At 45.3% G+C, this 16957-nt stretch overlaps 1 protein-coding gene and 1 long non-coding RNA gene across 7 annotated transcripts in view; one reads left to right on the forward strand and one right to left on the reverse strand.

Moving 5' to 3' along the window:
- The window catches only part of LOC311528157 (butyrophilin subfamily 2 member A2-like), a 66092-nt gene that overhangs the window by 16971 nt on the left and 32164 nt on the right, over positions 1-16957 (forward strand). For 4 of the 6 annotated variants that reach the window (XM_084642852.1, XM_084642851.1, XM_084642850.1 and 1 more), the window contains 3 exons: positions 5171-5281; positions 9985-10332; positions 11461-11742. In XM_084642852.1, coding sequence (XP_084498978.1) covers positions 5182-5281; positions 9985-10332; positions 11461-11742 — 730 coding nt within the window. In that variant the 5' untranslated portion in view covers positions 5171-5181. Of the gene's footprint in view, positions 1-1938; positions 2183-5170; positions 5282-9984; positions 10333-11460; positions 11743-16957 lie in introns of those variants that run through there. The other 2 variants (XM_084642854.1, XM_084642855.1) reach the window with 2 other exon arrangements.
- On the reverse strand, positions 10229-13644 carry LOC311528170. The gene is made up of 3 exons (XR_014713535.1): positions 13584-13644; positions 11073-11258; positions 10229-10319 (listed from the first exon to the last, which is right to left on the reverse strand). It is a non-coding gene; the product is annotated as an uncharacterized lncRNA (long non-coding RNA).

Here is a 16957-nt window from a genome sequence, read left to right on the forward strand (position 1 = left end):
GTGGCCGGGCACTGAGGAAGAGTAGCTGGCAAGGCGGCCTGTCATAACCATACAGCAAAGGGTAGCCTAGATAGAATTCCTCCTTACCTGTAAGGGGTTAAGAAGCTCAAATAGCCTGGTTGGCACCTGACCAAAAGGACCAATGGGGAAAGAAGATACTTTCAAATCTTGGGGGCGGGGAGGGGAGGCTTTGTTTTTGTGTGTTCTTTTGGGAAGGAGAGAAGCATCAGGTCAGAAAACTTCTTCTCCTATAAACCATCCTAAAAGTCTCTCATATTACAAAAATTGTAAGTAAAAGCCAAGCAAGGCATGTTTGATTATCTTTTGTTTTGCTTGTGAATTTTTCCTTTGCTGGAGGGAGGTTTATTCCTGTTTTTTGTAACTTTGAAACTAAGCCTAGAGGAAGTTCTGCTGTGTTTTTGAATCTTTTGTTACCCTGTAAAGTTATTTTCTATCCTGATTTTACAGAGGTGATTTTTACCTTTTTTTTTTTAAACAAAATCCTTCTTTTAAGAACCTGATTTCTCTATTGTCCTAAGACCCAGAGGGTTGGGTCTGTGATCACTTTGTAACCAATTGGTTAGGATATTATTCTCAAGCCTCCCCAGGAAAGGGGGTGTAAGGGCTTGGGGTAATATTTTGGGAATAGGAACTCCAGGTGGTCCTTTCCCTGATTCTTTGTTAAATTGCTTGGTGGTGGCAGCGTACCCTCCAAGGGCAAAGAATTTGTGCCTTGGGGAAGTTTTAACCTAAGCTGGTAAAAATAAGCTTAGGGGGTCTTTCATGCGGGCCCCCACATCTGTACCCTAGAGTTCAGAGTGGGGAGGGAACCCTGACACGGTCAGTCAGAGCAAGTGCTCAGATGGCAAAGAAAGCTAGGTGCTTTCTTCCCTGGGTGGGAGGTGAACTCACACAGATGCACCTCTGAACCTTGGATCCTACTGATGAAGGACAACCACTGTGAGTGGAGTGGGGTGTGGTGAGGGAGCGGGGGGGGGCACAGTAAAGGAACTTTTGGTTGTAGAACATGAGGCAAAAGACACTGCCCCATTCAGTGGGGGTGGGCGTCCTGCTCACAGGTTTATGTTTGTGATGAATCCTGCTTGCAGCATTTTCCCTAATTAATGTTGGGTGACTTCCCTCCTTTCATTAAAAGTTTCTTTATTACATTCAGACTCTGTGTTTGCGAGTGGGGAAGTATTGCCTCTAAGAGGCACCCAGGAGTGGTGTGCAATTTTTCCCGGTTATTGGGTGTGGGCTTGAGACGGTTTTGTGTTGTACTGTTGAAAAGGAACCTCTAGATATTGAACCTGGCCCTGGTTGCTGCCAAATCCACCTGGCAGAAGGGTTACACATACTTATAGCTTCCTTTCACAGGAAACAAGCTGACAGTGTCACCACCAGGTGGGCTTTTTCTTTGACTGGTGGAGAGAGAGAAGCCCATTTTGAGTCTTTGATCTCTGATCATCGCACACCATTACTGCTTGCCTTCAAATGTGCATGAATTAGCACTTTCCTGCTAAAGTGCTTCATTTGCATTGCATGATTATTTCTTTCTCATTTGATGGGTTATTTAGTTACAGGGGTATATACAATGTAAATGTTTTCTATTACAGTCTATCAGGATACAGATAAGTGAAAACAATGCACGTAACATCCCACAGTTTTCATGAAGTTTAAACACCAAATAAATTTACAACCACTTTGATCTATACTAATGCACAAGTGAACTGGCCTGGGGCTTTGGCATGAGTTGGCAGCTGGTCTTCCAGCATCACAGAAGCCAAGCCAAGAACAGGGACTGAGACCCCAAGTGGATTGTCACAATTGTGTGTGTTTCTTTAAAAAGAGCTGGGTTGGTTTTTTTTAAAATATCACAAAACCATGTGACTTTTTTGAATTCCTCCTGTCCTCTTCCACTTTCACATTCACCCTCTCACTGCAGCAGAGAGGGGCGTATGAAATGCTGATTAAAAATCATTCAAAATTAAAGTCTGTAAGATCTGAGGAACATCAAGGAGCTGGGGGAAAACTTTAATGCCCTGAAACAAAACTGGAAATATGTAATGGAAAAAAAGCAAAAAACAAACAAAAAAGCCTTTCTGGCTTGACTCTGAGGAAGGAGAAGCTGGGAAGTCCCCACAGACTGACTCTGCTGAGCAGTTTCTGCCAATTTAAACAGGTAGGTGAAACACAAACACACCTCCTCTTAGCTGTATTTACATTTATTTATTGCTGTCATTCAGGCCGCAGCATGGTCCAGCTCTAAGGACAGGCACAAGGGGCCAGGAATATCTGACAATTAGCTTCAGCTCTGCCACTGTAGCGAATGGTGGTCCTGTCTCTTTACAATTCAGGTGTGATCCGGGGATTGTCACCAGGGCGAAGCAGCATCCTTCCTACGTGAGAAAGCTACCTGTGATGTAAAGGGTCAGCACAGAGCCCTGAGCAACATCACTTCAGCACCCCATGGGGTGCATGGTGAAAGGAAAGAGGGATCTCTTCACCACAGGGTGCGCCTTGGTCCCAATTAGGCTGGCGAACTGGCTGTGAGAGTCAGGCCGTGCTGGATTCCTAGGACCCAGCCCCATGATGGGGGAGGATTCCCCCTCCCCAAAGTCCTGCTCTTTAGCTGCATAGTCTGATGGGTGGAGAGTCACATGGTGAAATAAATTTCTTTATAATAATAAATATTAAAAAAAAAAAATCTTGGAGAAATAACTCTCCTCCCTGCCCCCACTCCTGGGCCTGACCTTGCCTGCATTGATGTCAATGGGGGTTTCACCACGGTCTTGAGTGAGTGAAGGGTCAAGTTCTTTGTGTCTCAGTTTCTGTGCCTGCCAAAAGTGGGTTATTAACATTCGCTCACCTGCTGCAACAGGGAATGGTAGCGACTGATTTTTTCAGCCCTGTGAAGATGTAAATTGCGAAGCAAATAGAAAGATGTGGATTTAGCACAGCCTTGCCTATTGGGGAGAAGGTCCTGAAAGGTGCTAATGTCCCTAGAGGAGACACTCCCACCAGGGCCGGCGCTAGGTTTTTTGCCGCCCCAAGCAAAAAAAGCGCAACTGCCCAAGCAAAAAAAAGAAATAAATAAAAAGGGGGGTGGCTGGAACGCCGCCCCTGGAATTGCGCCGCCCCCCACACGTGCCTGCTTTGCCGGTGCCGAGAGCCGGTCCTGACTTGCAAATATTTTTACACATTCCAAACACTGGCTCATGAATTGTCAGTCTTGTATGTTTAACAAACTACAAAATAGACAAGCGATGTCAGGAAAAACATGGCCAGTTCTCCAACATCTGGAAGCAAGGGAAGATAAGGGAACTGGTAAAAGGGGAGACTACAACGGGTCACACTGAAAGGTGAACTGTCAGGCTAGAGGGAGGTTCCTCATGGAGTTCCTCAGGGATCAGTATTGGGACCAAACTTTTTTAACATTTTCATTAATGACCTTGGCACAAAAAGTGGGAATGTGCTAATAAAATTTGCCAATGATACAAAGAAGTTGGGAGGCATTGCCAATATGGAAGAGGACCAGAATATAATTAAGATGATCTGGATGACCTTGTAAACTGAAATAATAGAAATGGAATGATATTTAATAGTGCAAAGTGAAAGGTCATGCATTTAGGGACTAACAACAAGAATTTTTTCCTATAAGCTGGGGACATAGCAGTTGGAAGTGACAGTGGAGGAGAAAGACCTGGGTGTATTGGTTGATCACAGGATGACTATGAGCCGTCAATGTGATATGGCTGTGGAAAAGGCTAATGTGGTCTTGGGATACATCAGGAGAGGTATTTCCAGCAGGGATAAGGAGGTTTTAGTACCGTTATACAAGGCACGGGTGAGACCTCACCTGGAATACTGTGTGCCGTTCTGGTCTCCCATGTTTAAGAAGGATGAATTCAAACTGGAACCGGTACAGAGAAGGGCTACTCGGATGATCCGAGGATGGAAAACCTGCCTTATGAGAGGAGACTCAAAGAGCTTGGCTTGTTGAGCCTAACTAACTAAAAGAAGGCTGAAGGAACATAGGATTACTCTCTATAACTACAGCAGAGGGATAAATACCAGGGAGGGAGAGGAGTCCTTTAAGTTAAGCACCAGTATGGACACAAGAACAAATGGATATAAATTGACCATCAGCAAGTTTAGGTTTATAATAAGAGGAACATCTCTAACCATCAGAGGAGTGAATTTGGAACAGCCTTCCAAGGGGAGTAGTGAGGGCAAAAAACCTAATGGACGCCAAGACTGAGCTTGCTAAGTTTATGGAGAGGATGGTATGATGAGACTGCCCACAATGGCATGTAGCTGATTTGCGACTGGCTGGTGATGGGAGACTCGATGGGAAGCGCTCAGAGTTACCTTGTGTTGATTTCACTGAATTGTTTGGTAAAAAGAAAAACAAAATTAAAAAATCAGAAAAAATTAAAAGTTTCATTTCAGGATTTTTGAAATTCAGTGCTTTGACTTTTTTATTTGAAATGACTTTTCATTTAGAATTTTACTTCAATTTTATTTTATTTTTTTTAAATTAAAAGGCTTTAAAATAACAAAGGAAATTAAATGTTTCGTTTCAAGTATACTTAATCCTGTCTCAGCCTGGAAAGATGGACTCATGGCTTTCTGGGGGCCCATCGAGTCCTACATTTCTATGATTCTATTATATGATTCTGGATCAAATGAAATGTGAAATGTTATACCTATTTACTTCTTGATTTGCTGAAATTTGTAAAAAAAGAAAAAAAAAGATTTTTGGGTCAAGCTGAATATTTTAACTTAAAAAAAATAAAATAAATATTCCTATTATTATTATTGGGACTGCCACCAAACTCCGTTATTTACACAGCTTTAAAGAAGAGGCGAGGCAATACGATTTCAGCTTTTTTGTAAAATCTTACAGTGATGATCAAAACAGTTACTTACCTTTGTACTCTTTCAGAGGCCATGTCCTTTTAGAGTTGGTCAATACACTTTTTGCTGAGATTTAATTGAAAAAAATGATGATCACTTATAAGCTGGTCAAACAATAGCAAAAGATCATGAAAAAATACAGAATTTTTGCAAAAAGTATTCATCTATTCTTCATACTCCAGCCTCCAGTTTTTCTCTTGTCACAATCTCTGCATCATGCTCATTTTTCTCTCTTGCTGTCCTGATATAGTTATAAGGAAAATGAAGGTTTCCTCCTTCCCTCATGGCCCTGTAATGAGCTCCTCTCTGCCTGGCTACATCATGTTCTTCATTATTCTGTCCGGTCACAAAGTGGACTCAGGTAAGAAATTCCCATGGCTTCAGTGTGCTTTCTGCTCTCGTGGTAGATCAATAGATGATTAGATTAGATATAATCTCTTTAGCATATGGATATGTGTCAATTCCAACCTTTAGGAACATGTACAATGATATTTATACATAACCAAACACAAACTATAACCGCAAACTGCTCTAATATCTGGAAAAGAAATCTTCCCACTCCATCTAAACGCAGTCATTCTTGATTCAATTTGTCCATTCCCAAAATCAAGGGGAATAGTTAGGTCTGGGCTGGCAGCCTGGACTAAAGATCAACGGATCGGGAGTCAGCCAGACCAAGGAGCAAAGAAATCTGAAGCATCAAGGACCGTTCACTGAAAGTTCCCTGGCACTCCATTTAAACCAGAGAGCGGTTACCTCAAGCAGCCCAGCTGATATGTTCTGCCATGGTATGCCGTAGCGAGGCAACACAATCTCTTATGTAGTCAAGCCCTGGATTCCACAGGACTTAGATCAAAACCACCTTGAATTGCACTGGATGCCTGAGCAGATCACAGAGCTGAGAGGTGAAAGTTTCCTGGTGAGATGAACGAGTGCTCTGCCCATTCTGCACCGGTCTTAGACATCTAAGGTGGACAGACCGAACCACGACCTGGTGCAGCTGGAGCGGTGGGTCAGGGAAAAAATAAGTAAACATCAAGGAAATACCTCATTGTTTCAGGTTTCAGAGTAACAGACGTGTTAGTCTGTATTCGCAAAAAGAAAAGGAGTACTTGTGGCACCTTAGAGACTAACCAATTTATTTGAGCATGAGCTTTCGTGAGCTATAGCTCACTTCATCGGATGCATACCGTGGAAACTGCAGCAGACTTTATATACACACAGAGAATATGAAACAATACCTCCTCCCACCCCACTGTCCTGCTGGTAATAGCTTATCTAAAGTGATCATCAGGTTGGGCCATTTCCAGCACAAATCCAGGTTTTCTCACCCTCCACCCCCCCCCCCACAAATTCACTCTCCTGCTGGTGATAGCCCATCCAAAGTGACCACTCTTTACACAATGTGCATGATAATCAAGTTGGGCCATTTCCTGCACAAATCCAGGTGGCCCAACTTGATTATCATGCACATTGTGTAAAGAGTGGTCACTTTGGATGGGCTATCACCAGCAGGAGAGTGAATTTGTGTGGGGGGGTGGAGGGTGAGAAAACCTGGATTTGTGCTGGAAATGGCCCAACCTGATGATCACTTTAGATAAGCTATTACCAGCAGGACAGTGGGGTGGGAGGAGGTATTGTTTCATGATCTCTGTGTATATAATGTCTTCTGCAGTTTCCACGGTATGCATCCGATGAAGTGAGCTGTAGCTCACGAAAGCTCATGCTCAAATAAATTGGTTAGTCTCTAAGGTGCCACAAGTACTCCTTTTCTTTTTGCTCATTGTTTCAGTTTCCTCCCTCTGTCTCTCTGGTGTCCTAGCACCCTCTAGCAACCTTTGCCTCTTTCTCTAATATTGTGCTGCCAAAAGGGAGCCGCATTCATTTTGTGCATGTCTGGAGGGTAGGTGTCTTTATGCTTTGGGGGGGTCCCACTTTCTGGGGGCTGTCCCTTTCCCCTGGGATGCCGTAGCAAACAGGGTGATTATCTGGATATACATATCCCCTAATCTATAGCCCTGAATGTTACCAATAGGCTTATCTCCGAGGCATTCACTCGGAATCGAGGCGTGTGTTAAGCATCCACCTCTTCTATTCAATATGGCCTTGGAACCATTAGCTAAAGGCACTGGTGCCTGTCTACATGCCTCTGGCATTGAGGTTTCTCAGCAAGCGTGTTAAACAATGTTACACGAATAGTTACTCCTTCCCCACCCCGCAAATCCTGACAGCTCTGTTCCTGATTTACCAAATTTCTGTACAAAAGATATGAGTTTGTCAAGCTTTTAAAGCAGGCTGGAATAATGCCGACATTTTTCTCTATTCCTAAGGAGGATGCCTGAAATACGACATTGACTGATGGGATTTTGGGCAGGGGAAAGGAGGAAGGAAAGACAGGTTCAGCATGTAGGGATACCACGACTGCCAGCATTATGGTGAAACGGAGCACGTTACCCCACATGAATGAGCAGCTGAAAGTGCGCAGACGCTGTGGTATCAGGGCCCGAAAACATCCGCAGATGGATACGCCTGGGGAAAAGTGGAGAGCTCTGTCATGGGGTTGCAATGTTACTGTTCTGTTAAAAGGAGGGGGTTTGTTTTGTTTTGTTTGGGGGTGTAATATATATTTAGGGTGCAAAGTCTACCACTCAAAAGTTAGGAAATGCCAGATTTATGATTGCAGGTGCAACATTAATTCAGCTTCCTTGTATATGCAAAGTCACGTGTTAATTTCCCATCAGTCTCCTTCCTCATGTATTCAGGGCACAGGATGGATGGTGCTCAGGGAATGCGGGAGCTATGCCTCATTGCGCTGAATGAGGAATGAATGACCTTGTGGGCTTTGCTAGGGCATTCATCACTGAAGTATCTTGAGTGCCTCCCAAACATGAATGTTTGATCTTCTCATTTTTGGTGTGAGATAGCAGAGTAGAGGACACTGCCCATTATCCGAATTCCCTTTATCTGAAAATCCACAGTGTGTCCCCACACCCCGTAAACCCTGGGGGTTCAGATAACAAGGAGAGCCATTTACAGCAGGGAGTCTCATTCGTGCCACATGAGTGCAACAGTGTATCCTCTCACATTGTGGTTCCGTGGCTGCAACACTGCGTCCAGATCAAAGCGCCGTCCGGGCAACTCCTTGTATCTGCAGTGGCATCTCTAGTCAGGTCTCCTCTCTCATCAGCGAGCCCAACAGCACAGTTCAAAACAGCACTTCCCTTTATCCGAACACCTGGTTATTCAAAAGCTTCAGGCGGCCCTCGGGCCACTTGAATAAACAGGGGTGTTCGGTGTTATTATTTATTACTAGTTTAGCGGTGGGAAACTGAGGCACGGCGTGATTAAGGACAAAATTTGCAAAGGTCACCATTAAATGTAGGCCCCAATGTGAGACATCTGAGGTGTCATTTATTTCAGGGTAGGTCACATTTTTATATGTTCGGAGCACTCTTTGGACAGCTAATTAATCTCTGTAACACTCAAGAGAAGTAGTTGGGTAAGTATTGTTCAGATGGGGAACTGAAAAGTAAAGTGCAACACCCCACAGTGACTCAGGATCTTGTCGCAACCCAAAGTAAAAAAAAAAATACCGGGCTGGCCAATTGTCGACCGACCACAGGAAAGAACAAAAAGCCTCCCGCTTACGGCAGGTTCTTGTCACGTACACCAAAGGGTGCCGTGCACAAACCCACTGACGTAAAGGGCGCCAACCCGTAACCCGGAAGGCGGAAAAGCTAAACAACCTATAGCAAAGCGACACGACCCCAACAAAGCTCCATAAAATACAGCAGCCAACAAGCATGGGGGGCGGGGGTTCCCGTGTGTCCGCCAAGGAGACTGATCATCCCTCAGCTGAGAGAATCCTCCCGTTAGCACCGGCCCGTGTCGTGTCGTGTTTATTGTAGCTCGCCTTATGACTACCATGCAATTGGTGTCTGTCCTGCTGGTCAGTTGGCTCGGCTGTGTATGTATGTAATTTTCCTATCATTTAAAAGTACATCCATTACTTCTAGGTCTGTACCCCACCCCATTTCCTTGTCGCCTAAGAAGCTGTATCATTTGAATCGTTCGCGGGCAAAAACGTTTGCTCTGTTCCTCAGTCACCGCGTAACTTTGTTATCCAATAAACATTGCCACTGTGTATTTAAACTAATTCACTTGTCAGTGGGCTTGTGTTTTACCCAGTAATATACCTCCCGAGCCTGTTCGCGTCACGGTCGGATCTGAGACAGGATAGAAACTCAGCATCTTTTAATGCCTCACACTCTTTACTACTGTAATGACAGCGTAGATACTTTCCACTGACCTCCCTTGCAGCTGTGAGTGCTCAGCGCTTCTGAGGTTTCACACCCAGAAAATGAAGAGCAAAGAGTGTTAAAAGCAGCCACCACAGAGCAGTCACTGCCAGCTCCCCCTACTATTGCATGCACAAAATTACACGACAGGAAGGTTAAGGTTGTAAAGTCAAGCACTCAAAGGTTAGGAAATGCTGGAATTCAGACCCCTTGATGCAGTCATGTCCAACACCACACAGTGGAGCCTGGGATCACTTTCAGTGTAGACGGAAGGGCCTTAATGTCAGAGCACAGTCCGTGCAGTGAAAAGAAAGTGAGGTTGGAGCACGCTCAAGAAGACAGAACTTTTGGAGATCGTAACAGTCAACCTCCCCCCCCCCCCCATAGGGACCCAAATGAGAAATAAAAAATCTTCTCGATGGCACATGCACAAATGGTGGTTTTCAGAGCATTATAACTTGGCCAAATATGGGTGGATTTTCATAGGGACAACAAGAGTCACCTCCCTGATTCCCAGAGCTGTCTGCCTGCCAGATTTCATGTCCCTGCTCCAAATATGGGGTCCTGGATTGTCCAGGGCTGCAATACTTGTAAGAATTTATTTTAATGTTAGCAAGACAATGTATTATTTCCTCATCATAGCTGGGGTGAGTAGTGTTAGACCAGCCGTAATGAAATATAACACAGCGCTTGTAATGATTACATTTTCATCAAAAGTTCATTGTTTTCATATTTGTTTTCTTTGTCTCTTTGCTACATTTCACAGCTCAATTTAAAGTGATTGGACCTGAGCACCCTGTCATGGCCACTGCAGGTGAGGACATTGTGTTAGCCTGTCACCTCAGCCCCAGGGTAAGTGCTGAGAGCATGGAGGTGAGGTGGTACCGGTCCGAGTTCTACGCACTCGTGCACCTTTATCGCGACGGGGACACTCAGAACGAAAGGCAGATGCCGGAATATCGGGGAAGGACGGAATTTCTGAGAGGCGACATTGCGAATGGAAGCGTTGCCTTGCGAATACGCCACGTCAGACCCTCTGACGAAGGACAGTACAGGTGCTTTTTTCGATCAAGTGTTTTTCATGAAGAATCCCTGTTGGAACTGAAAGTAGCAGGTCAGTACCTTGGGCTGGTGTTTCCTTGTGACCCAACATTTCCCACCCTCACTTGTGTATTATCACGACACTGTCTGACATCTTCACCACGTGTCTCTCTGCATTTCAGGTTGTCCCCACCCCCTCCTCACCCCAGACCTCTTTACAGCTAACAGGCTACAACTTCCCAGGTGGCCATGGGTCAAAACATGAGAAACCTGTCGTTGGTCTCAGTATTTTTTTGCACTGGGCGGTGTGTGTGTGTGTGTGTGTGTGGGTGGGTGGATCTGTGGGGGGTGTGTGGGGGGGCGGGGGGGATGGGGGGTAGGGTGTGGGGTGGGTGTGTGGGGGGTGGGTGTGGGTGGGTGTGTGTGACAATAGTCAGCAGATGCCTAAACTCTTTTTGATCGTCAAGTTGAGTTATTGTCCACAGAAAATCTTCCCAGCACAATGAATTGAACCCCTCCCACTTCCTGCCACCCAGCCTCATTCAACACATCCCATAAAAAAACCATATTGAGAGACGAGATGGGCTTTGCAACACGCTCCAAAATTTATCAAATTCAGGGTCTGCAAGGCCAAGGAAATGGGGGGAGTTAGAGCTGGCTAAGAAATGAGATTTTGCTCCCAGAAACATTTCTACACAAATTTTAATTGAAATTATCCCTTCAGAGTTTTCCAGTTTTCACTGACCTCCCACACCCTCCCCAGAAAAAGTTTCAAACCAAATACTTCAACTAGCTCTTAAGTTAGTTCCTTACTTTAGAGTCCTTTTCAGAGAACATCCTTCCTCAACCACCCAGGCAAAAACATCAGAACTGAAGTGCAAGAGATCTGAAGTGTGATAAGAAGCACGAGCAGAGAGGTGGCCCCTGAATTACACAGAACTCAAACTTCATGGGGCTTATGATCAAACTGAAGGTGATCAGGGAATGAGGGGCATCTCACTGGAAGATATGTTTGAAAAGAAAATTAAGAATATGGTTAAGTTTTTTGCTGGGCCATGGTTTCCTGGATGATGAGTCCTAGGAATTCAGAGGGGAAACCCATTCATTCCTTTTATTAGAGATTTAAGTATTTATATTTTATACTGAATATTCATATAAGTTAGCATTGAGAACTAAAGCAGTTTATCCCACTTTCCTTCAGGTCTGGGCTCTGCTCCTCTCATCTCTGTTGAGAGTTATCAGGATGGAGGGATTCAAATGGTGTGTCGATCAGCTGGGTGGTACCCAGAGCCCGAGGTGCAGTGGAGAGATCCCAGTGGACAGGCTTTAACATCACTGTCAGAAACAAAACCCCGAGGGGCTAACGGCCTGTTTGAGACACAGAGTTCTATCATTATAACAGAGACTTCTAACCAGAGCCTGTCCTGTCATATCAGGAACGCCCTCCTCAACCAAGAAAAGGAGTCGACAGTTTATATAGCAGGTCAGTTACTATCCAAACAACACCCAGCGGTCACCAATAATTAATAAGTACATAAAATAAAAATTGGTTAAATAAATTACGACTGATAAATAATATGAATGCATTTGCACCAAAGACAGCTACTGTTAAAGGTCTCATGAGTGCTCTTCCTTTTCATCTCATGTTAATGACTTTGCAAATGTTAAATGTCAGACACTTCGTCTTCTCTTGTCCGGGGTGGATTAGTAATGTGACACTTTCTTGGGGGTACCCAAGGCTGTGAGTCACCATGTTACCGCCTGTCTCAGTGAGAGAGTGCTAAGCTGGGTGTCAGCTCCCTGGCACCACCAGCCTGTCACCCCCCAAACAATCTGCTCAGGGCTCTGCCAGCCCGGACTTTACCTTGCAGGTTAACACTAGGGGCATCCAAGGCCCCGAGCTTCTCTGAAGCATCCCTCTGTAATGTCCAGCCCGTCCACTGGACACTCCCAGTAACTACCAGGTTCGCTATTCCCAGGGGAACAGTATACACACAGCTTGATTGGTATACAACTCAGGATCAGGTCCTTTATAACAACAAAAAGAACAGGAGGACTTGTGCCATCTTAGAGACTAACCAATTTATTTGAGCATAAGCTTTCCTGAGCTACAGCTCACTTCTTCTGAGGTATAATTATAGTGAAAACAATCATAAGTTTGCCGAAGATTAAGTTTTAAGAGATACTGAGTAAAGATAATGTAAACAGACATGGTTACACATAAAACAAAAGTATAACATGCTTATTAGAGGCTAAACTTAACTTCAAGAGACTAAAATCCTTGTCTAAAGTAGTTTCTCACCTAAAACAGTCTTTTCCAGCATCACCAACCCACATGGCTAGGACCCACCATTCATGGATGCAAAAAGTGCTGTGAGGAATAACAAAATGGCTTACTTGTCTTCCTCTTAGACCCCAGAATCTATCATTTTTGTCCTCAGAGTCTGTATGACTCCCCTGGTTCCTGGGTGCAGGCTGCAAGGTTTCTTTAAATATTCCTGTTTCCCTGTATTCAGCCAAGGCTCCCATGACTTATAATGCTGAATTTACATCTTATCTCCTGTCTGGAAGAAACCTGTCTGTCTGCTCTGCCTGGGACACAGTTTCTAAATCATATTTTCAGTACATACACACACCTTCTTAAGTATCATCTGTACATACATCTCACACTGATTAGGAAGAGCAGTATGACAAAATCTTTTATTAGGTCCCTGTCAAGGCTAAAATTCCCCACTCTGGCACTTCAAGTGCAGAAGGTGGGGGCCCACATGAATGACCCCCTAAGCTTATATTTTACCAGCTTAGGTTTAAACTCCTCCAAGGCACAGAGTCCTTTGCCTTGGACAGGTATTGCTTCCACCACCAAGTGATTTACACCAAATATTCAGGGAAGGGTCACTCGGAATCCCTATCCCCCCAAATATCCCCCCAAGTCCTTTCACCTCCTTTCCTGGGGAGGCTTGAGAATAAAATACCAACCAGCTGCCTTAGCAATGTGAGCACAGACAAACCCTTTGTCTAAGGACTTTGGAATCAAAGTGTTCTTTTTTTAAAAAAGGTAAATTTTATTATAAGAACAAAATAGAGAACCACATCTGAAAACTCAGGCTGTTAGGGATTAAACACCAAAAATAACTTTCTTGGGGTCCAGCTTAAAGGTTACAAGCAAACCAAACAAACACACCGGGGGTTAGCACAGGGGAACCCACAAGCCAAAACAAACAAAAAGATCCGTGACCACAATTTCTAACATTCTCTAATCTACTGACATGTCTGGGGTTCCAATGAGGTGTGTCTCAGTCTGATGCTGAGGATTTCTCGTACCTGGCCCGAGGTTCTGACGGCATATTTTCTGTCTGGTTTCTCTCTGCCGCCCAGAGAACAAAGACCCTGCACCCAGCAGATTTCCCCAATTTGAAAGGGTTCAGCCTCCCTGTTGGTTCCCCCGCTCAGGTGCCAGCCCACTGTAAGTTTACCTTTGCATAGCATTGAGACCTTTTAACCCTTCACAGGGAAAGCAAGTAGAGACCAGCTACTAAGAAGGATTTTATAGCTAACTGACTGGGCTGGCATACATAAAGGTTACCTCCTTTCCCCCTGTATTCATGACAGCCCCTTACATCATTTTCTTGACGGATAAATACCGTGAAAGTGGTGTGTGGGGTGTAGTGAGTTTCTCAGGACTGTCAGGTTTCAGAGTAGCAGCCGTGTTAGTCTGTATCCGCAAAAAAACCAAACCACCAGGGGTACTTGAGGCACCTCAGAGACTAACCAATTTATTAGAGCGTAAGCTTTCGTGGGCTACAGCCCACTTCATCATCATGGGCTACAGCCCACTTCATCGAGTGCATTCAATGCTGTAGCCCACGAAAGCTTATGCTCTAATGAATTTGTGAGTCTCTGAGGTGCCACAAGTCCTCCTGGGTTTTTTTTTTCAGGACTGTCAGCGGTTGCTGACCCAGAGAAGCGAAGGATTTCTGTGTCACAGCTGGTTTTACAGATTCAGAGATGATGATGATTATCCCAACTATAGCACCAGGGAGCCCTCGTCATGTGCAGATGCTGTACAAACACAGAACAAAAAGAAAGTCCCCGCCCCAGGGGCCTTACAGCCAGTGGTGGATTAACACACAGGCCCATGGGCCCTGGCCAATTTGGGGCCCTCACAGGAGTGCCAGGATCTGTGTAGAGGGGAGGGTGGGGGGCTCGAGTGCCAGAACAGTGTAACTCCTGCTCCCCGTCTTCCCCCCAGCAGCCTGCCACTGCTCCTGCTCTTCTCCCTGGGGCTCTGCCCCCTGGCCCGGCTGGAAGCTGTAGCCAGGCCATGGTGAGGACTGCCTGGGGAGCCCGGGCCACTGTGAGTAGCCCTGGACCCTCCACCTGCCCTGGGAGGGGGGCTGGGGTGCCTGAGAGCAGCTCCTGGCCTGTGTCCCTGCCCCCCAGGGCAGGTGGTGGGGCTGCTCACAGTGGCCTGGGCTCCCTGGGTGGCTCTTACCATGCCCGGCTCTGGCTTCCAGCCTCGCCATGGGGGAGGGCCTCGGGGGAAGCAGGGGGCAGGGGCCCATGACAATGAAGTGCTGAGGCTCACCTCAGCCCCCTCTCCGGGAAGAGGCTGGTACAGCTAGAAGGGGCTGCGCTTCACAGCATGGGATCATCTCCCCCACCATGAAGCATAGCCCCCGCCTCTGCGACTCCATGCCTGCCTGAGGCCACTAAGCCCATGTTAAAAAGTAGGGGGCCATAGCCCCACTGGGTCCCCCAGTTCTGGTGCCCCTGGGCCCCCTGGGCATAGGGGATTCAAATGTTCTTTGTGCCCAGGGCCCCAGTAAATCTTAATGGGCCTCTGCTTAGACAACAGATGGCTATAGACAGGCATGGGAGTATGAATAAACAATGAGACCATGATAGGGTGTCGTCTCAGCACACTAGCAGTCTACCCATTGCCAAGTTCTGTGATCATCTAGTCCAGGGGTTCTCAAGCTGGGGGTTGAGACCCCTCGGGGGTGGAAAGGTTATTGCATGGGGGGTTGCAAGCTGTCAGCCTCCACCCCAAAGCCCGCTGTGCCTCCAGCATTTATAACGGTGTTAAATATATTAAAAAGTGTTTTTAATGTATAAGGGGGGTCGCACTCAGAGGCTTTGCTATGTGAAAGGCGTCACCAGTACAAAAGTCTGAGAACCCCTGATCGAGTCTGACTCCCGCGGAACACAGGCCACAGGATTTCCCTGACTTAATTCCTGTTGGAACTAGAGCGTATCTTGTAGGGGGGTTGCGGGGAAGCCATCCAATCTTGATTTCCAGTGATACAGAATCCACCCCGCACCCTTGGTAAATTGTGCCAATGGTTAATAATCCCTGCTGTTAAAAATGTGGGCCTCATTTCTAGTCTGAATTTGTCTACTTTCAACTTCCAGCCATTGCATCTTGTTCGCTGAATGAGATGCACAGAAATCTGCAGCCTCTGCAGCTAGTGCAGAGTGGATTGGTCACATATCCATACGTTGTCTGTGTCTGGATGGTGAGGAACTCTGACCTACATTGGTAGAGTGACTGCCAGTGAAGTAGGTCTCCAGCCCATACACAGAGGGCGGAAGGGACAAAAAGAAACACAAGTTATGTCTGTGGATCATAACTCTATTGACAGTGACAGACGTTGCAAGGAATTTCTGCCTGCAACAGATAAGGAAACACACTGAGCACACCACATGGATCCTCCCCCCTGTTATAATGCAAATTCCTGTTCACAGCTACATGCTCACCCTGCAAACAGGTAACACACTGCACACCGAACCTGGGCACGTATTCCAACCCTCAACATTTGCTCACGTTGCTAAGACTGTAATTAAGGTTGGATCCTTTATACAAACCAAAGAGGTTGACTGGGTCCAGGAAGTCAATGGGGTTACACTTACATGCTATTCAGTGCCGCACTGCTTAATACCTGGCAGGACCAAGCCCGAAGTGAAAAGCTGAACCGAACTTTAATACACTTTTTGAAGTTACCTATAGAGCTGGGGTGCATTTTTTGTCCAAAACTTTTTTTCCAAGCAAAAATGCAGATTCAAAAAAAAAAAATTCATGTCAGCTTCACTCAACTGTTCATCGACAAAACACCCCCCAAAAGACAAGATGTTGTTTTGACATTTTTGAAACATTTTGATTTTTCAAGTTGAAATGACTTTCCTTTTCGAATTGCCTCCAATTTTATTCTTCAAAAGGGCAAAAATTTAAAGAAAAACATTCAAAATTAAAATGAGTTTTTACTTTTTGGTTCATCAGAATTTCTGTAAATCGTTTTCAGATTGGCCCAAAATGATTTTTTCCCCCAGAACTGAGAGCAAACTGAAAAGTCTGTCACTTGTACAGGTCTAGTTATTTGTGTTAACTTTAATGTTCTCAACTTCATTGACTTTAAGTTTAAAAATTTGGGGTGGGGGAGGTTGGTGAATTTGATAAGCCCAGTACCAGATCTCTTCCTATGTATATTAATTAAACCAATCCTTTAATGGAGAAATGAAAGGAGCTGCAGCTCCCCTTCCTATACTCTCCTCGAAGGTGGAACCTGGGTTTGGCTGATGGATACAGAAATAGCTCCTATTCCATTCATTTCTTTGCTGTCTTTAGTATTTTTTTAAACGAATACGGGTGTGTGTGTGTGTGTTATGTGTTTCAAATTCTTACAATCACCATTGCACTC

The sequence above is a fragment of the Lepidochelys olivacea genome (genome assembly GCF_965140295.1).
Source record: "Lepidochelys olivacea isolate rLepOli2 genome assembly, chromosome: 11".
Taxonomy (NCBI): Eukaryota; Metazoa; Chordata; order Testudines; family Cheloniidae; genus Lepidochelys; species Lepidochelys olivacea.